The sequence below is a fragment of the Sinohyriopsis cumingii genome, chromosome 5 (assembly GCF_028554795.1).
Source record: "Sinohyriopsis cumingii isolate HCF-2022 chromosome 5, ASM2855479v2, whole genome shotgun sequence".
Lineage (NCBI taxonomy): Eukaryota > Metazoa > Mollusca > Bivalvia > Unionida > Unionidae > Sinohyriopsis > Sinohyriopsis cumingii.
In genome coordinates this window covers 125886211-125908292 of record NC_142965.1, presented here as the reverse complement: position 1 = coordinate 125908292, position 22082 = coordinate 125886211, and the positions used below count along the sequence as shown (strand labels likewise).

General features: G+C 38.0%; 1 protein-coding gene across 2 annotated transcripts in view; it reads right to left on the bottom strand.

The window, feature by feature from the left end:
- LOC149800139 (uncharacterized) overlaps positions 1–22082 on the bottom strand; it is a 122931-nt gene that overhangs the window by 46551 nt on the left and 54298 nt on the right. The window contains exons 1-2 of one of the 2 annotated variants that reach the window (XM_089959738.1): positions 10115–10183; positions 109–3216 (exon numbers count right to left, since the gene is read on the bottom strand). In XM_089959738.1, the coding sequence (XP_089815864.1) occupies positions 109–3096 (2988 nt within the window). In that variant the 5' untranslated portion in view covers positions 3097–3216; positions 10115–10183. Of the gene's footprint in view, positions 1–108; positions 3217–10114; positions 10184–22082 lie in introns of those variants that run through there. The other variant, XM_089959736.1, reaches the window with a different exon arrangement.

The window sequence follows — 22082 nt, the reverse complement described above, 5'->3', positions numbered from 1 at the left end:
CTGTACCTTCTATATATGCCGATAGAGGAATTTGATAGAGGATTTTATAGCACAGATATAGACATGTATACCTGTAAGAAAGTATTAAGTTCTGTTTTGTTTCATTACCATGCTTGATGATGAAGGAGAGGTTTCTGGTTGGCTTGTTCCTGCTCTGGGGCTGCTATTTGTCTGTTGCTGTTTCCTGCTAATGCTGGAATCCTGGGTCTCTGCTTTTTCTCTTCTGTCCTCCACTTGTGCTGTCTCTGAAGGAACTTGAAGGTAACCATTTGTAAAAGCAGATGGTGGCACTGACATCTCATCCAGATGAAGCGTGCTTGAATGGTTTATTGATGGAATAATGACTGGTTGTGTCTCTAGTACTCTGGATTGTGTTCTTTCTTGTATTAAAGGTATCACTGGGGTTGCACTAGAAGCACTTCTCTCCGTGTTACTATGCATTGTATCTGGGATTATGGGAAAATTGGGGTAGGTTGGGTTGCCTCCAAGAAATGGACAATTGGGTGATATTTGCCGGTGTAATTCATGTGGGTCATCAGTGTGATTCCATCCTTCATGCTCTACATTACATGCATAGCATCTGATGCGTGTACCTTGTCTCGTGTAGTAAAAACCACTCTGTGCCAGTCGTATAGCAGTTCCCCGAGTTGAAGATGGTAATGTGTTGAAGCTCTCAAGTCGAAGCCATTCATAAGACATTCTCTCTGCCTGACTTATTGGTGGACCACTGATCAGCCTTTGAAATAATGCTTGCAAACTGGAAGGTAGACATAATTCCATGAATCTACTTAACATGGGGAAGAAATACCATGTTGATATTATTTCCTTTAGTAGTGCAAATTCATGAGATTTAATATCTTCCTTGCTATGTATGTCATTGTCCTTGGATTTATCTTCCTTTGGCATTTTTCTATCAGATACTGACAGCTCACTTACAGTATCCTTGGTATTTCCATCCATAAATGATGTGCATCCTAAAAACATTTTCAGAACCAAAGCAAGTTCTTCATGGCTGGATCCACATGCATGGGGCTTCTTTATATGATCAGTGTTCATACAAGTTTTCATCATGAAACCTAATTCTTGATTTTTGCCTTGAAATGGTTTACTTTCTTCTTGAAGAACCTTTTCTAGACCTTCTTCAGGAAAAGGTAGAACTTTTTGTGGTACATCATTTTCTAGTAAACTATACTGATCAATTTGCTTTTTACTGCTGTCAGAAGGCTCTCCCACAACATTGCGTGCTTTTGATTCCTTTTCATGGTCAGTGCCCACCATCTCGTCACATTCTTCAAGTGAATTAATGTGAACTGGTCTTCTGTTTAAATCCACATACTCATCATCAGCTTGTCTCAGCTTTATTTCTTTGTTACTTGCTCCTACATATAACCCTCCTGAGGGGCTTCCACATCGAATTCTCTTTCTACGTACATGTTCCATCTGCATCGAGCGCTTTCTTCTTAAAGCACAATGGAGATTTGAGTTTTCGTTCTTCTGATTACTGTACTTATCATTATGCTCTTCCATACTGTGTGGATGTATTGGCTGATATTCCTCGTCAGCTTTAAGACTAATGTCATTATCTGCCAACACAGTATCATGCACATGTTCCAAATTTTTCTTGTCTTCAATGTGAATCATGTCATCACATAATTTACCAGAAATGTCTTCAGGCTTCCCTTTACTGTTGTGGTCTTCATCTGTTCTAAAGTGTGACTCTATATCATAAGTCTCCTCATTCAATCCATTCATCGATTCCTCTGATCCTTGTGTTAAGTTTTCTACTTGAATTCGTAAATTATCTGTTTCCAAATTCAAATTGCTTTCATCTTCAGCTGTTAAATTCCCAAGGGCTTCCATGGTAATTTGCTTCTCTGTATCACATTTAGGCGCTGTAAAAAATCTAGTTAACATCATCTCTTTTTTGTGACTTTTTGGTACACTTCTTTCATCATCCCCAGGGACAAATTCAGCTGTTAGCTCTTGAGCGATTCCTCTTTTGCTTTCAACTTTTTCTAAGCAAGAGATTGCTGTATGTTCACCTGATGCAAGGTTTGTACCCAATTTCATACGACTGCTGTCCATTTCTTCAGTCAATCCTACCTGTATACCAATTTCTGAGGTGCTCTTTTTAACACTGTTACTGTCTGTATCTTCTGGTAGGGTGCTCAGTCTATCTTGACTTTGAAAAATTCCAATTCCACATGCTGGTATAGCTTCATCATCCTTTCGTTTACTGTTCTTTCTTCTTTGACTTATCTGAAGTGCACTGATCTCCTTTTTATCAGACCCATGTGAACAGTCTTCTGTTATCTCACTTACTTCATTATGTTCTCTAATGACACTAGTTTCTTTCTCTGTTTCTTCCTGCATAACTTTTGCATCCTGTTCCAAACTATCACCTTGGGCATTTTCTGCTTTCATATCTGTACCTGTGCCATTCCACAAAGGCAGGCATAAACCATCATCATGGATTCCTTGAAAGTCAACTTCCCATGATGCATCTGAATTGTCATAATCCTGATGTTTGAGAGGACCAGGCACTGACTCTGATGATGACCCTGCTAATGGTACAATGTTTTGGAGGCTATCTTTTGAGTTTTCTCTGGAAGCTGCTATTTCAGCTAACTGTAAGAAAATACAGTGTTCTTTTTTTTCACCTGTAAAACGGGCTGCTGGCTTTGTTGAAAAAACATGCTGTAGCAAGTTATGTACATCCTTACTGTTTACTACTTGTTTGGTGTTTGTTTCAGAATTACCCCCTTCAGATTCATACTTCAAATGGGACATACAAGCAGCATCTGTACCGAGGCATATGGAATATTCAGACTGTAATTCTGCTCTGACTCTTTCATGTTTCACAATCATCTTCTTTTCACATTCTGAGTTTAGAAACCCTGTAATACTGTTGAATTTCCTATCTGATACAATGACAGCAGCAATGATAAAAAATACTGGAAATGTACTGATTATAAGTTCAATAGTTATCCATGTTATCTGGGTAAGATGTGGTTGGTTTTCAAAACTCCAAGTTTCATTCTCAAAATCCATATCGCCACTTACTGACCAATTTGTCAGTTTCACTGTCCTTTCCATGGAGCTGTCCAAACTGTGATCTTGCTTGGCCGCTTGGATCAATTGTTCCTTTTCATCTCTCACATCATTCTAATCAGCAACAGTGTTTAATGTCTATCTTTTCCATAACCTCACTGACACCTGTAATGAAGTTAGAGTAGTCACTAAAAATCGAAATCTTAAAATGTAAGACAATGACAACAATAAAACAACAGTTTTGTGAAGAACAAACACATCCAACAAGAATTATTTGGAATTAAAGGTAAAACCATTTTTATCTCTTTTTAACTGACAAGGGTTGAAACCATATCTGACAATCTCAAATGATAATATTCTCAAATTAGACACTATGTCAGCCATACTGGATGTAACATTGAAACCATTCAGGAGAGTATGTGTGATTTGGATTTTTAATGTAGCTGTAACAATTTTTCAGTCATATCGCTACAATGTATGCAGTGTGGCAGTTTATAGTGATGTCTAGCACTGGGACATCATGCTGCAGACATGTAGCGTGATGTCCCGTCCAGTCACATTATCCTGACACCAGGCTGACCAGTGATAATACTAACATCGTAATGCTGAGTGCCAAGCGAGGCAGCTTAAGTACCATTTTTATAAGTCTTTGGTATGACTTGGCCGGGGATCGAACCCATGACCTCCCACATCTGAGGTGGATGCTCTAACCACTAGGCCACTGAAGCCATCCTATTCAAGAGAAACAGTGACAAGATTTTCAATATCTTCATTGTGGCAGCCATATTTAAGGTTACATTGGCACCATTTCTATTCAGGACCAACTATATATATATCACCATTTTTTAATGAAACTCCTAAGGAGGAGTACTAATAGCAAGACTGAAAGGACCACAGTGGCCATACTGGATTTTTTCAAGTGGAATAGGTGGCGCTCTACAGTTTCATATTTTGCATAGGGTTAGGATTTTAAAGAAAAAGAATTTCCCTGGCTTTCCTCACTGGTTATACTGGCTATTTAAAAAAGACCTTGTATATCTTAGGTATTATTCAAAGAACCTTTAATTCCCTTTATTTTGGTGTATGATTGATGGGTGTACTATGGGTTATAGAGTATACAGCTTGGCCTTACTTCAAATGTGCACCTTTCAAAAAAGTGCTAGCTCTACTTGGTCATTTTCACTTCCTGAACTTCAGAGGTCAATTGTATAAAAAAGAGCCGATAACTTTTTTTTACATTTTATATATTTGGTAATTCATTCATTGCACTTTCAGAAGCTGGTATTGCCTAGTCTGGCAAAATTCATTTTCCCTATTTTAACAGCTGCTATGTATAGTGTACTTTAGACTAATTCAGGCTGATTTTTTAACACAAGGAGCAGTCATTTTAGTTAACAGTGTGCTTAAATCATGTAAAATTTCCAAAAGTACAACATCCAAAGAAATATCATCCACATTACATTAATGTATCATAGAGGTATGCCAACATTCTCTCCATTGTGCATGTTTTAAATGCAAACTACTTCACCTTACATACATCACTCTCAAAAGTACATATTAACTGGTGAGCGTCCCCATAGTGAAAACAAATTTTTTCAAAATGGCCACTGTGGTGGCATCATTTTCATCTAGGACCAACTAGACCTATGAAGTCTTCTGGTGAAAACACAATACAGATATTACTTTTCATTCAGGATGTGTAGCAATAACAAGACTTTCAAAATGGCTGCCATCCCAGCCATACTAGATATTAGTACCAAAAGCCTATGTGGTCTAGAACTAAATGCAAAGAAGTAATCTAAGCAAATGAAATGTAGTGCACAGTGATCTACAGAGATGTACATGTACATAATTTTCAAGTTTAGTGATTCATAAATGAACTGTTAAATAAATAAATAAAACTGCACTGCAATATTTCCTCTTGCATTGCAAGATTCAAACTGAAATATATTGTGGTATATATTGCATTATCACCCATACATAGACACTGCACATGAAGACAGACAGTCAAGGTAGTTGTCTGTATTGTGCTACCTATTTAACATTCCTCCTGCAGTACAATATGTTAACTGTAATTCTACATGATACATAATGTGGCATGTATTTTATTACCACCAATATAAGATTTTTTGTACATAACACAACCAAGCAGTGATACCCATGTCTAGCATGTTCACTGCATAGACTTAGCTATTATACATAGTAGTTGTTAATTTAAGGATAATTGTTCAGGAAATAGTAAAGATTTTAACTTCATGAAAATTTTCAATTTTACACATACGAGTCGAAGCACTACATGCCATTCCAAAAAGAATATATTTATGTGCAGTTCACATTTAGTTAAATATATACCTCATGCATGTGTTACTGCATAGTAAAGTATAAATGAAAAACATCAGTGTACCCTTATAAAATAATAGCTGAATATGTATATAAATCTTCATAGAATTTTCACAAGCAGAAGATGACAAGATTCCTCTTAGCAGGTACATCAAAAAGTGTATATTGGTGAGCTCATCTTTTTCACAGACACAGACAGGGTGATTACAACAGAATTTTGATACAGAAAGCTAGAGAAGCCTTTTTTATTTTTGCCTGGTTGTAAATCACTAATGATTTCCTAAGGTGTCATGTTCTTTTAGTTAGCAGTATCATTTTCTTTTGCAGTATTAATCTGGTAATTATTAAAACTAATTAAATATCAGTTTCTACAGAAATTCCACTACAGATTTATTTATTACTCTGAATAAACCCCTCTCTATTACAGAAATACAGAGTTCTTTCCTTTAACTACCTGGAACCTATACAATGCTGTGGTGGTTTTAATGACAAGTATTCCAATTCAGCAGTATCTGCTGACACTATCAGTCTAAGAATATAAATACTCTTTTATTCAATAATTAATCAGAGATACTTGTTCAGCCACCACTAAAAAACATTTTTTTTAATCTCCAAGAAAATCAAATTCTGGCTGCAATAAATGATACTATCATTCAAGCCATACCTGCTGCAGACATTTGGGTTTTTATATCTTTCCAGGCTGTGCATTTATGACATGGCCAAGAATCAATTTTACTCCCAGAATTGATTAAAGTTCTACCTAGATCCCTGAGATACAAATAAAGTTTTATAAACTTCAAAAAGAAATCTGAGAAACCTTATGTGTTAATTTTCATCCAAAATATTGTTCTACTTGTTTTCTAATTGTCTTGGTTCTTTAATTAAAAATCTAATGTCCAAATTTCACAGCAACAAAATGAAGGGTTTGATGGTGTTCATATTCCTTCAAGTTCAAGTGAAGTCATACAATCATATGTTTAGATACAAATGCATTTTGAAGAAAAAACTTCCAACACTTTATTAAACATGCATTTTACACCATATCCATAACACGTAAAAGCTGATGATGACAGCCAAATATCTGCATTCATCAAATGCACCAACTGTAATATTAACTCTCTGTGCAGTTTTGCAGATGCATTAAAAATGATTTTGGTTTTATTCACTTAACATTTAACATCAATTTATCAACAAATTCCTATAACTTGCTCAAGAGTTTGTAATCCGGATACACCATCACTATATCATTTGCATATAATAAATATGAAAAATTAAAAGCAATAATTTCAATCTGGTTAAGGAATGATAAGTGTATCCAAGTAAATCATTTTGTTAAACTCCAATCTTTGTTTCAAACTTTCAGTTATTCTATTATTTGTTTCGAAAGAAGTTTAAGTAATAGCCCATTTATATTTATACAGTATTGCTGACTTATTAAAAATATCAGAAACTTTATTATACTCTACGAAACATGACCAAAAAAATCTACCAACGTTTTCAAGGTTAAATATATAATCACAAGGCTCTTTTAACATATGAAGTGAGGCAAAACTTTCAGAACTACTTAACCTGGTTTTATTAACTGGAATGATTATAAAGATATTCATCTCTCGGACAACATGGAACAATCACAGGATAAAACCTGACATGTACTTGTGTGATGGTGCATACATAACTCCACCACTGTACCAGAGGGGCTCATATTGTTGCTTACAATTTAATTATCAGTCATACATACAGCATAAAATAATATTATTATTTTATATGACTGACAGTTACCTTTTGTATAGTCCTACATGTAAGACCTTGACGCTGATATTTATGTTTTGGGTGTAGCACTAAAACATATGTAACATGTGATACATCTTACATTGTAGAACTAACCCTTTGTATTGTACCAGTGTCACAGACATGCAAATTTTTATCCCCTCCACATGACATTTGATACTTCACCAGTACCTTATCATCTGCCTTATCTTTATAAGCTTTAAAAACTTTCAAACGTTATCCAACTCCAGCCAATTATTTCCCCATGGCAGCATATACAAAATTATTAAGATGAACAACCTTCATTAAATCTTCAATTTGACCTTAAGGTATCTGGAGCTGGACCCTGCTTGTTTGTCATATTTACGTCTGTTAATTTCCCCATGACGTCAGTCATAATCGATGAACAGATCATTTTCCAAAACATCTCAACATGCTTTGTTTGGATGTTGACATTGTGGAAAACAGTCACCAATTGTCTGCAGCTTTGTAGGATACTCTGTACTAATTGTATGGAAATTGGGAATCAGTCTGGAAATGGTTAAGATAAAACAGAGTATATACGAGTGTGGCTGGCCAGAATTGGTTGAAAATGAAAGATAGATTTTAGTAAAAACAATCTTTTCAGAGCTTATCCGAGTTATAAATGAAAAAATATAGAGACATTGTTTTATTGATGGACTTTAAATCCTTTAACAGTCTTGAGCTTGGAATACTCATTACTGAAATTAGCACCTGACTTTTTGGTGCGGAATAGAAAGCACATGTTTCAAACACATTTAAGTCCAGAAAATGCTGTGGCTCATATCATTTTCTCAACACAGAACTTGACAGCAGCTGTCATCCAGGATGCATCGAAACAGATAAATATAGGTTTCATGATGAACACACAGAAATTATTAACTAGAGGAAACTGGTTTTATCCTTATCATCAATCCATTTGTTCCCTATTGATTGTGTTTCATTTAGATGCCATGTATCAGGAATGTTGCATTCAAATAGTATGTTATACTATAAAGAAATTTAATTTCACCTAATTGAACTCTGACAATTATCCTTGCTTTGGTGCATTTTAATTGTTTGATTAGCTAATACAACGTGTAAGAGTCATGAAATATCACTAAGACATGATGTGGTTATGTTTTTCCTTTGAGTGAATACACGAGGTAAATTACTTTTCCAGATAATTTATTTAAGTTGTTCACATTTGATTCGCAATGATTAAGCAACTAATGCAAGTTGAACTGCAAGTTATTAGCCACGATTTTGACTCATATCCTGTAAAAGATAGATTATCTGTGTGCCGTCATGAACATTTTGCAAGATTGAATCATATCTATAGTTCAACATATTCCATAATCTGCAAAACTCGAGTGGTGTGAAATATTGTACACTCTAGGTCTCTTATCAGCAGGAAAACACATATCTGATACATTTAACTGCTATACCAAATCCTGCCCGCATTTCACACTAGATGATCAAATCCAGGCATCTGATAAAAGAAACAACAGGTGTTAGTTTATTTAAAAAACGACACAAAATAATCTTAAATTATTTCAATAGACACAAATCTAGATCAAACAGCTGGAACAATTATGATGACCAACAACGGTATCATAAGTGTACGAATACCACTTTTAACTTTTTGAACATCTTGGAGTATCCCGTATGTGTTTTAACATTAGCTTTCATTCAAATGTTTTCCTTTTTTCCATTTTAGATGTTCAGAGCAAACTTTGTGATAAGAACACTGAAACAGACATGTACTTCAAACCAGCTCTTTATGCACTGCAAAGCAGCTAATGCACCAAACATGTAACCAGATACAAATTCGTATTAACTGCATCTTTTCTAGCCAAAAGTTATGAAAATAAAAAAATCAACTCAATAAGTACTTCGTAGGAAGGATGAAAATCGACAGTGATGTCACTAAAACCACGACTCTCAGTATCAACACTGATTATAGGCACAAAAACAAACAGTACACACAGAAGCATTGCCTTTGTGTACATGTACCACCATGATGCAACAAATTTAAAATTGATATTCGGAACACAATGGTGCCACATCTAAACTTTAGAACATTTGTAGGGCATTTTTCTAGTCCTATAATGTAAGACATAGCACATGTTGGTTTCATATGTAGGACTAGACATTTTTCAAGACATTCCCCAAGCTTGAGTTCCTGAGAATCTGAAAGAATACCTGATACTGGCTAAGAATACTTCAAATCGATCCAATGCCAATTTTCAGTTGATGTTAAAGGATGCTACAGTTATTGAACACCGGAATATTTCTTGCTCAGTGATAGGCGAAGAATGAAGCGACCTAACTGTGGTGCAGACAGGATGGCTGGAGATTATGATATGTTCTCATTCTGCATTTCCCTTTTCTTTGTATTTGAAGAAGTCAGCGTGATTTCCTAATTTAGTCTTTCTATCACCTACTTGATAACATTCTCACTCCCTTAGATCTTGTCACTGTGTTTGATCTGCTTTTATATCCTTCAAATAATGAATGACGAGATGCGACTATAAGATGGATAGACTTTCTTCTTTTTTCCTTTTCTTTTAGTTTTCATGAAGTTTGCGTGATTTTGTTCTTTGGCCCATTGTATTACGTCCTGTTTCTGACCTCGATAAAGTCGTCGCTCTCGTGAATGCCAAGACAAACTTTGCCTATGACTGAGCGAGAAACGTTATGGTGTTTAATAATTGCAGCATCCTTTAACGTCAACTGAAGATTGGCATGTTACAGCAAACGTGCTGTTTATCTGCTGACCTCCAAATACCCTGCTGTTAAATATGCTGACGAAAAGGTGGATTCTATAAAGCGAAATAATAAACACAAGAGCCACATTCTCTTCACAGATAAAACAAGCATAAATTATCGTTCATTCTCATCACTGATAAAACAGGCATAAACTATCGTTAGAGTTTACTGAACCTAATGGTACCTTCGTTCTAAACTTGCAAACCATTTCAACTCAATCGGACATACTTTCGAGTCTCTTGAGAGGTTAAAGGAGATGGTGCAAATTGCATTCAATTCAGGATTGACTGAGTGGAGTCACAAACGTTCCGGAATTTAACCACCGGTAGTAAGGTTTAACGTAAGGAAAACTGCGGACTTTAGAAAGCGAATGGATAACTTACAAGATCGCGTTCTCAATCTACTCACAAGTGCCAAACGTTAAAACTCAGCCAGACATACCATCAAGTACCTTGTGATGCTGCCAATAGAGCTCAATAAAGTCCAGTCCGGGAGGGGCCGAATCAGAGCGCATACGGAATGAAAATATTGGGTTCAGCAGTTAAAATCAATGAGGACTTTGGGCTTAAATATAAAATCGTGATTGTCCGTTGCCCTCCCTTATTCTCTCAAAGAGACAATATTACACTCTCTCTATAATAATTTGACCCCTGTTCTTATATTAAAATATTTCGTGACCTACTTTTAGATTATTATTATTATTATCATTATTATTATTACACTCTTTATTTTGTTATTGTTCATTTTTATTATTTCACACAGTAATCCAGTTATAAAAACTATTTACTGCTCTATCCAATATCGACTATAATAGTTTATCTTTACAAGAGATGTATTTTTATATTGTACGAAACCAACGATTCTAAAAAGAGGTCAACTGGGGGTGGGGGTGCTGCCTCTCATCCACCGTGTCATTTTGTTGATTTCGAGAGTGAACCGATTCAACAGTTTTCCAATATTTAGTCACACGCAATTAAAATATGTGTTTGCTTTTGACCTTTTCAGTTTGTTCAATAGCATTTTTTCTTTGAGGACATACAAATTATTGAGGTGTAGTTACCTATCCTTGCAAATATTATATTTTCCTCTATTTTCTTTTCTTTCATTCTTGGGGGATTTTTCTTTTACCATAATCTAAACTATCTGCACTTCCCACTACTTGCTTTATCAACTATATGCACAATTAAATCCTATGATTATGGAGGGACTAAAGTTTGTTTCTCAAGCGCTCTAAAGGTCTTGATCAAACTGTAAGAAACGACTAGACGAAAAGATACATTAAAAAAAAAAAAAGCATCACATTGTAATGAGTATGATGTGGTCCTGTTGTATGTTTTTCTTCTTCTTCAAGAATTATATTTTGTCATACGATTGATTTCTTATTCTTATTAATAATAATAATAATAATAATAATAATAATAATAATAATAACAATAATAATAATAATGTGGTAATAATATGTATTCATTTGCGTTAAGGTATCAATTTCGATTCAACAGTGGGTCAGAGTGTTTGAGGGCGGCGGATACAATATGCTTCTTTTTATCATCAATGTTTCTGGACTCCATGGGTGCTTGCCGTCTATTCCAATAAAAAAAAAAACGACATTGAAGTTTGGTGCTTGGTTCCTGGTGGTTTCGATTTTGCTATGAGAATGTTATCTGTTAGATATTTTGGTATGCAGTAAGCTACAATTAGTTTATGAAGGAAGATTTTGTCGGAGTTTGGCAGTTTCAATCGTGGTTCAGTGTTTAAGAATGAAGCGACCTAACTGAGGTGCAGACTGGATGGATGGAGATTATGATGTTTTCATTCTGCATTTCTCTTTTCTTTGTATTTGAAGAAGTCAGCGTGATTTTCTAATTTAGTCTTTGTGTCAGTTATTTTGATGACATTCTCGCTCTCTTAGATCTTGTGACTGTGTTTGATCAGTTTTTATATCCTTCAAATAATGAATGACGAGATGCAACTATAAGATGGGCAGACTTTCTTCTTTTCTCTTTTCTTTAGTTTTTATGAAGTCAGCGTGATTTTGTTCTTTGGCCCATTGTATTACGTCCTGTTTCAGACCTCGATAAAGTCATCGCTCTCGTGAATGCCGTGACGGTTCTTTCGATCAGTTTTAAAATGTCTCGTTGTCAGAGCAAATTGTGTACCTATTCAGAATCTGACTCTACTGATTGTTCTAAATGCAATATATATATATATATATATATATATATATATATATATATATATATATATATATATATATATATATATATATATATATGGTGACGATAAGAGATTAGTTTTGAGCGAATGTTTATGCAAAGTTTGCTATGGCCAATCCATATGGTTGCTTCCAGAAGTATAATTTGCTTTCAGAATTGCAGCTATAATCTTGCTAGATTGGCAAAAAGTGTTGTTTTTATATGAAGAATTCATCACATTGTTCATTTCTATGCTGCTCTAGGATTAGGATGGCGTTTAATGCTATGCGTTTGTGGGGGTTGATTTTGAGAGCTTGTCTTTGACAAGCGACACGCACACACACATACATATTGTTATATGAAATATTGCTTAATTTTGAATAGTCGACCGAGGTTTCAATCCTAACCGTTTTAAATCTAGCTAGAATTTCGTACTAAAGATATTAATAAATACCGATGCATACAATTAACTAACCTTTAAAAATCCTAGAGTTACAGTGTTTTTATTGCATGTTAGAATGTACACCTGACTGTGTCTTCTGACTTTAGGAAATGCATTTTATCTATTGTATGTGATCACTGAGCTATTATAGACTCATGGTACTAATGATATGTCAGAATGGGGACCAGTCTAGAAATGGGGATACGATGGACAGTTTCTTTTGAGATACTATACGGAACAAGGCACCGCACGTCCTAAAGTGACTTTGAACGAGGCCAAAATGATTTCCATGCAAGTAGGACAAGTACAGTTTAAAGATTCGATGAGTTACTTGGCCATGCCTTTGAGCCGAATGCCTAAAACGTTTGGAATGACAGAAATTACAAACGGTTATTTTCCTCACTTTTTCAATACCCAAGCCAATCAACATGCCGTTCTTGCCCATTTGCCTGAGGCTCACGAGTACGACCCCAACAACATGCGTACCGAACAACGAGAAGCTTTCTACATTTGGTACCAGGCTCACGCCTCGGCCCCCTTCTAATTTCAGGAAGAAATGTTAAAGTATTGTCGTTCCGACGTGGACAATTTACGGCGTTGCTGCGGAAAATTTCGAGAACTGTTCATGGAACACGGAGGGGTCGATCCTTTGAAAGAAGCTTGCACCATTGCCAAAGCATGTTCCTTAGTGTACCGTCAACACACTGGCTGTCATCAGTCCTCAAACAACCAACTTTGTCAAACGTTAATACTCGGTCAAAGCCCTACGCTGGTTACACTACTTGTGCGACAAGGAAGACAAATGGATTCAGCACTCCCGCAACGGAGGAGGAGAAAAGACCATCGGAACGTATTCGGTGGATGGCTGGGACTTAGAAAACCCCAATATCGTGTACGAGTTTAACGGTTGTTTATTTTACGGATGTCCCGTCTGTTACCCTCAACGTATCACTAAAAATAAGTTTTTACAACGAACCATGGAAGACTTGGACACGGTTACGTGTCAGCGACGCTTGAAGTTAGAACAGCAAGGATACCAAGAGGTGGAAATGTTGGAACACGAGTACGATCACCGTTTGAAAGCCGATTCCGAGTTTAAACGCATCGTAGAAAGTTACAAGCTGGTCGACCCACTGAACCTGAGGGACAGTTTGTACGGAGGACGGACCAATGCCACCTGTTTGCTTTACCACGCCGACGAAGAGAAAGGAGAAGAAATCAAATACTTGGACGATTGTTCGCTGTATCCCTACGTGTGCAAATATTGTCGCTTTCCTACTGGGCACCCGCAATTGCTGACGCAACACATCGACCTGGACAATATTCGGCAATACGAAGGCTTGATGAAGTGCAAAGTTTTGCCTCCCACCGACTTGTACCATCCCATGTTACCTCACCATTGCAAACTAAAACTGATGTTTCCCTTGCGCCGTACTTGTGCCGAAACGTGTAACCAAGATCAGCCTTGTCAGCACACCCAGGAAGAACGCGCCTTGACGGGAACGTGGGTCAGCGTGGAATTGTTCAAAGCTCTGGACATGGGATACCAATTGTTAGAAGTGTACGAAATTTATCACTTTCCCAAGACACAAAAATACCATAAGGGTGACGAGACTCATAAAGGTATTTTAGCAGACTACGTGGATGCCTTTTTGAAACCGAAACAAGAAGCCAGCATCTATCCATCCTGGAGTCACACTCACGAAGATCAAAAGACATTCAAAGAGAAATACTGGGAAGAGGAAGGTATCACTTTAGACCACATCGAGAAAAACAAAGGCAGGCGATCGTTTGCCAAAGTGATGTTAAATTGCTTGTGGGGCAAAATGGCACAACGACCGTGTTTACCGAAGACAGAATATTTGACAGAACCTTCCCGGTTCTTCCAGATGATTCACGAAAAAACCAAATACATGAAACACGTGGACGTCGTTCGTGAGGATTTGATCTCAGTCAATTACGAAGCAGATCTGGACTTTGTTCAAGCCGATGAATTTGGAAATGTCATCATTGCGGCTTACGTGACAGCCCATGCTCGCTTAAAATTGTACGAAACTTTAGAGCTGTTAGATGACCGTATCCTGTACTTTGACAAGGGCAGTTGCATCTACATCGATCGCCAGGGTCAACGTCACCCTGACATCGAAGGACACCGTTTAGGAGACTGGACAGACGAGCACCGAGACGAGAAGATTGTAAGTTTTGCTAGTGGTGGTCCTAAAAATTACGGCTACGAATACCGGGACAAACAAGGAGAAGTGCACGCCGAGTGTAAAGTGAAAGGATTGACTCTCAATTATCGCACCAGTGAAGTGTTAAACTTTGGGGTATTGAAAGAAGCCTAGCAGTCTGGAGAGGATGGAAACTTTAAAGTGACCACCTACCAACCGAACAAGATTGTACGTTTAGTCACTCACCAAATCGTCAGTCGACCCTTGGAAAAGCTGTATCAAATCGTGTACCAGAAGCGAGTGCGTCTTCCAAATCACTTCACTTTACTGTATGGACATGTCGGTATAAAAAATGGTTGTAAGAGGATAGCGACCAATAAGAAAGATGACTTCGCCACATCATGAATCGAGTGAGAGACCCAATGAGACCTCCTAGTTCAAACCATACCCTTTTCCGGTCTTCTTGCCTGACTGTTGTGATTGTGCCCGTCGATTGGAAACGTTTCAAAAATGGCCAACGGATAGGGAATGATTACCTACTTCGAATGTTTTAGCTAGAGCAGGACTTGTCTACTTGGGACCTGAGACTGGATTAGGATATGAAGTACAGTGTTTCAGTTGCGGCCTGAAGTTACGAATGGATCTTTGTCTCTATAAAGATTCAGCTATTCTGGAACATATTCGATGGTCTCCGCACTGTCCTTACCATTCTATGGCCTTTCCACCCATCACACTACGGTACATTTATGACGGTACCTTAGAGAAGGTAGTACCTTTGTCGAGGAAGAAAAAAAGGAAGACTTCCAAAATTAGACATAAAAAGGAACGATGTACAAGTTTGAGACTTCATTGCGACTAGTATAAAAAGGGACAATATCCAAGATCGATAGTTCATCGTCACTACCAAGACTAAGCGAGAAAGATGAATCATTTAAAACAGACATCATTCAAGTAGTAGTGGATGGATAAGACCCATGCATTGCGACGGAAATTGTCCGGAAGGAAACTGTAAGTGTGCATGCGGTTACCATTGTAATTGCGTAGCGGAGTTTGCAGTGGAGAACGGTGATTTGCCTTGCAATGAGAGCGATACAGTAAAGCGTCATGGGAACTTTGTTATCACTACTACTACTACCACTACACCTACCATAGAAAGTGATGCTGTTCGTGTCAAACCTGACGGATGCGAAAGCGATGCCACTCGTGATCGTGGACTCTTTACTGGTTTTCATTGTGGATGTCAACCTTCAGGTCTACCACTCTACGGATGTCATCCAGTACTCAGCAAACTCCTGTCAATGTCAACCTACCCTCATCGAAACAAACCTGTGAAAGACGAATATTCGTTTCCTGTGCGTTTGCCTGAATACTGCAAATTTGAAAATCGTCTTTAATCGTTCAAAGAACAATGTTCTAAATAACCGTGAGGACCGACCCCTGAAAAATTAGAGCCGGATTTTTCTACTTGGGCGAAGGGGATAAGTGCTTAAGTTGCAGTGTGTCACTACACCAGTGGAAACAACAAGATTCAGCATACCTGGAACATGCTCGATGGTCTCCGAATTGTCACAACCTAGCTTTAGTGGGACCGAGTCCTTGAAGTGACCTACCAAGTCGTTCAAGAAACCTGATTGGCTAGGAGTCAAACGATGGACACCACCGAGACCAGTATTTAAACCCCATTAAAAAAAAATGATATTCAAGCATTACCAAACGAACTGCAAGAGAAGATCTACAATGAAGTTTGGCAGGGACTTGCCAGAGCTAAATCTCAATGGGTGACTGTAGAACTTTTGCGTCGAGAAATTCACAAGAGGAAAGTGAAAGAAGTCAACACACGGATCAGATTTTTCTGGATCAAGTGTGCGTTCACCCTATTATTCCGCTTTAGATCGTTTACATTAGAAGATTTTTTGTTGACATTCTTGATCGTTACCATGAATGGCAGTGGTCAGAAATTACTCACTATGTTCATTACTTTCGCTCTAGGAGAAGATTTTAACTAAAATAATACTGACTGACATGATCATGGATACTTTACAAGAGAACATTCGTGGCTTGCCTGTGGAGTTGAGAGAACGGATTTACCGAAAGCTAGTCAAAATACAAGTGAAACGCAAAAAACAATTGCATCCGTTACGTCACCGATGTTTAAACCATTGGTACATGAATGCTATTAAAGGACTGAATCAGATGAAAAAGTTCAAGTGGCAGACATTGTTAAACTGGACGTGGGCGAGAAGGATTGGTTTGTTACTCCTGATTGTATGTACTACAAGGTACACTTACTGCAACGAATTCCAGAGGAAGAGTTAGAGACTTACCAAAATCTTTTACACAACGTCAACATAGTTGAAAAGGAAACTTCTTAACGGTGTCTTATGATGTGCAAGTTAGTGACTAAACTATTTAGATTCGCCACTGGAGTAAAATCATCTCTGTGCAGAACGTTCACTTATTGTCTCCGACAAAAAGAGGTATAAAAACAGGCTACCATGCCACAACTTTTATCACAAGTGATACAACAGATTCCGTGGAAGGAAATCAATGACACTATTCAAACAGTAGAGGATTAACAACACTTATTACGGAATCTGTGTCCATTCAATTGTGGTCGACGCGTGGTGTGTGTCTTAGTGACTTGTTCTCTGGGATTTCATTTACCAGCCGATTCCTTGTGGACTCTTTACGAACCGTAATTACCACACAATAAAACACGAAAGTGGTTCCTTTAAATGTCCACGAGAGACTCATATTGCTCAAAGCCTTGCGTTTTCATCTGGATACTTCTCGACCTGTACGAGAAAAAAAGATTCGACAACTTTTGGGTACCGAAGTTGTGTATGACGATGTGTATGTGTAGCTTGTGACTTACACCCACATTGGACAGATGTACGTGACTGGAAAAATTGGGGTTTTGACGCTTGGACACAAGAAGTGGATCATTATGCTCGAGAGTTGTGATCCTCCATTTAAACGTCCTAGGAAAAAAGTCACTTTTAAACCCGTGTTAGTGACAGTGCCAGAAGAACCCGTCACCGAGGACATCCACTTCCATCAGGACAGGACTGTCATGGACATTCCCGAAAGACCATTCCGGGAGGACACTTGTGTGACAATACCCCATGTAGAGTCTGTAAGAACATTATACATTATCTCTAGGACACCTTGGTTATCAAAAACATGTTGTACAGAGACTTGTTTCTATTCCACTTTGATGGTTCTGATGTGTATTTTATCCTTGTACTTAACCCTTTTGTTTTAATGTATTTTTGTCCTTCGTATTTATTTGAAAACATTAATAAACGTGTCCTGATAAAAGCATAAAAACTCTTGTCTTGTCTGTCTTCGTGTCACAAGAGGCATTCCTTGCACTATAGCTACTTCTGCTGTCTCTGCTCCTTCTTCCTCCACTTTCAAAAGTCATCGAGGAACACACAGATCGTGCCAGTGGGGAGGCCTTGTATCTTCGCCATCCCTTTAACATGTTAATTGCTGGACCTAGCGGTTCAGGCAAAACCGAATTTGTCAAACGTTTGATCGAACATAAACATCATTTGATCGATCGTCCACCTCAACGAATCGTGTTGTGTTACAAAGAGTGGCAATCGGCGTACAGTCTCTTGTGAGAAAGTCAAGGCGATTCCATCGTGTTTGTGGAAGGCTTTCCTAACGAAGACGACGGAATCGTGTCTGACCCCAGTCAAACCCATCTGTTCATTTTCGACGACATGTTAGGAGAAGACGAAGAAGATATAAAAGATATGTGGTTTATGCGCAAAGGGCATCATCGTAATGCCAGTGTCATTTATATTACTCAAAATTTGTTTCAACAAAGTAAAGCCCATCGCACCATCAGTCTCAATGCTCATTACGTGGTCTTGTTTAAAAGCCCTAGAGATAAATCGCAAGTGCAAGTCTCAATGCTCATTACGTGGTCTTGTTTAAAAGCCCTAGAGATAAATCGCAAGTGCAAGTCTTAGCCAAACAGTTAGGAACACATTGGCTGACTCATGCGTACGACGATGCCACTCAAACCCGACACGCTTATCTACTCGTCGATTTGAAACCCACTACCCCCGATTATTTGCGATTTCGTACCCATTTGTTTCACCACTGGTGTCAAGACGGAGGGCCTATCCTGTACATGTCTCCTTCGTCGACTTAACCAAAAAATCTATAAAAACCTCGGACACTTTTCGTCTGTCTCACACATCGTCAACATGACGTCCCTTCCCGTCAAATTGATTCGTGCCCTGTATGGCATCAGTCGCGAAAAAAATCCACAAATACGTGCTCATGTCTTAGAAGCCAGTCTCAAAGAAGTCTTACGATGGTCTACGGTGACAGCACGTCAATTACTGCAAGGCATCATTCATACTCCTCATCAAACCAAACGCTTTTTTGATAGAAAGAAAGTAGCCTTGACTCAGCTGGCCGATCTCCGCATCGACACTCAAGCCAAAAAGCAAATCATTTTAAAACCTGAAGTGAGCGGTACTCCAGGAGGTGTCATCATTCGCTCCCTCTTAAAATGGGATCCTAATGGTCCCAAAGTTCTCCCCAAGAAAAACCCACTCCCAAAAAAGCCAAATGAAGCCTAAGGAAGTGAAAGCAATGGTGTGAAGACCAGTTCAAAACCCAAGAAAAAGAAAAGCCCACAGAAAAATAAAAGTCCTCAGAAAAAGAAAAGCCCACAGAAAACAGATTCTACCCGCAAGAGGAGGGGCACTTCAAACAGGACACAACCTTACATTTGCAAACCACGACCTGCAACGTCGGTGACCGCGTCTCCGGTAGCCTGAGGTTCTTCCACTTATCCGTTGCTGGGGATGCCTGCCCAGCACAATCTGACACCCGTTCTTCCTCATTTGATGACATCATGGAAACCCGAGTCTCCAAAACCTTCTCCTCCAGCGGTGACACCCTCCTCGTCTTTAGCTGCAGTGTCAGCTGCTCACAAAGTACCTGCTCCCAAAATAAAAGTCCAAGAGAGATCGGGCATAGTACAGAGTTTACTGGATTTGTCCAAGCAAGAACTGTCTCGATTTAGTCCGCTGCGAACCCCTCCACGACGTGTGATGCTTGTCATCAAGTTGATACGACGTAAAAACAATCAGTGACGACGCGTTCCAGTATATGAAAGCTCTGAGACAAAGCATGGCTATCAGTGTTTTTTGTGCTCCTGAACGCCCAAAGATGTCACCTCAAAGAAGTGAACACCGTCGCTATCGTCATTCTTCTGTCTAAAAAGGAAAGATACAAGGACAGTCTCGTCATTCGACAAAGCGCTTAGCCAAGCATCGACGTTACCCTAAGAAAAGACACCGTAGTCCAAAGAAAAAGAGGAGTAACCAAATGGGGAGGATTCTTTGGCAATTGTGGAAAACACATTGTCACCTTTTTGACAAAGCGATTGTCCAAAAAAAGATAAAAGGGCATGTGCTAAGTCATCTACGTTAGTGTATTTTTGGTGAGTGTCCCGGAACCAACAAGCAAAGATGTCACTCTCCAGAAAACATCCCTCTTCTAAACCCAAAGGAAAGAAAAGGAAATGACTGCATCCTCGTTTACTCAAACATGGGGACATGTTGTCTGTCCTGTCCAAAGCTTCTCCACCCATGCGAAAAAAACTCATTCAAACTGCCTCCAAAGATGTCATCGACACCGTGTGCGAATGTTGTTTGAACGTCTTGAAAGGCACGATACCTTTGTCTAAACACCAGAAACAATGCATAGGCAAACATCGTCACGTTCTTCACCAAATGATTCAAAAGAAAATACCCATTCGTCAAAAGAAGAAGACTAAATGCGGATTACTGTGAATTCATTCAAAGACGTTCTGGACAAGAACATTGTGAAACATCAAAGCTGTGGGCACTTCAGCTCATTCAAGTCTGTTGGTACATGAGTACATTCAGGACCTGTGATTCATTTGGAACGCACTGTTCTTTTGTACTTGCGATTGAATTTTCAGGGTTATTTTGGATTTAATTCACATCACTGCAAGTTCCTTTTAAAGTTTAAGTTTCTAACTCAGAGAAGTGAATTTGCAATGTTTACAAAACTTGTTAATTTTGCTTGTGTCTGTTACTTATTTTAAGACCGCAGAGTCGTAACACACTTAACACTGAAAGCCAATCATTTGTTTAAGACGTTTTCTTTATGTACGACAGTCAGTTCATATATATCACGCTATGAAGGCCATTCAGCTTGTTTTAGTCGATAATGTTAGCAGACAACAGCGTGCATTATGTTATAAATACTTTTTACCTGTCTGGTATAAAACATATTGATTTTCTTTTTAGGAATGAGGCCTATACATACACTGCAAATATTGAAACAAACAAAAGCCTTTGTGGACTCTTGAGTTCAAACACTCTTCCACTGTCCCCCCCCCCCTCTATATATGTGAAACAAGCTGTTTCCAGCCTTGAAAACCGTCCCATGGGGATGGGAATTTGAACTCAAGAAAACAATGAACCTTTCGATACCTCTTCTAAACCTAAAGGAAAGAAAAGGAAAGGACTGCATCCTCGTTTAGTCAAACATGGGGACATGTTGTCTGTCCTGTCCAAAGCTTCTCCACCTATCAGGAAAATACTCATTCAAATTGCCTCCAAAGATGTCATCGATACCGTGTGCGAATGCTGTTTGAACGTCTTGAAAGGCACGATACATTTGTCTAAACACCAGAAACAATGCTTAGGCAAACATCGTCACGTTCTTCACCAAATGGTTCAAAAGAAAATATCCATTCGTCAAATACCCATTTCAGGTCCTAATAACCGATAAGTACAACGATCTAAACAATATTTTTGGTATTTTTACAATTTTTAAGGCCCAGGTGGAGACAAATATTTTACCATTACAGTTCCAAATGTAGACAAACAAAGGCCTATCCAGTTTCAAGGCTGTTATTAGGACAGTAAATAGGAACAAAAAGCCAATGTACACTGTCGGTCTTCCATCCTTACTCAACCACGTTATATTAAAATGATCTATTTGTATGTATTTGCAAAACAAAATCACAGATTACTTAAGCCAAAAATTGTCTTTGTGGGGTGCGTAGTGATATGACATGATTATTGTTTTGTGGGAAATTTATGAACAATTTTAAATAATTATTCGATTTGGACAATGAACAATTTGAGCCAAATATATCACTATATGAATCACTCAAACTAACTCTCTGTACAATTTAAAAATACAGAAGAATGCAAAGAAATTTTTAAAATTAAATTTATGTATTTATATATAACCTGAGGTGTGTAAATGCACATTTATGATCTAAAATGTTAAAATATTTATTATCTTATACTTCCTATTGAGTTAGTTGGCAAAGCC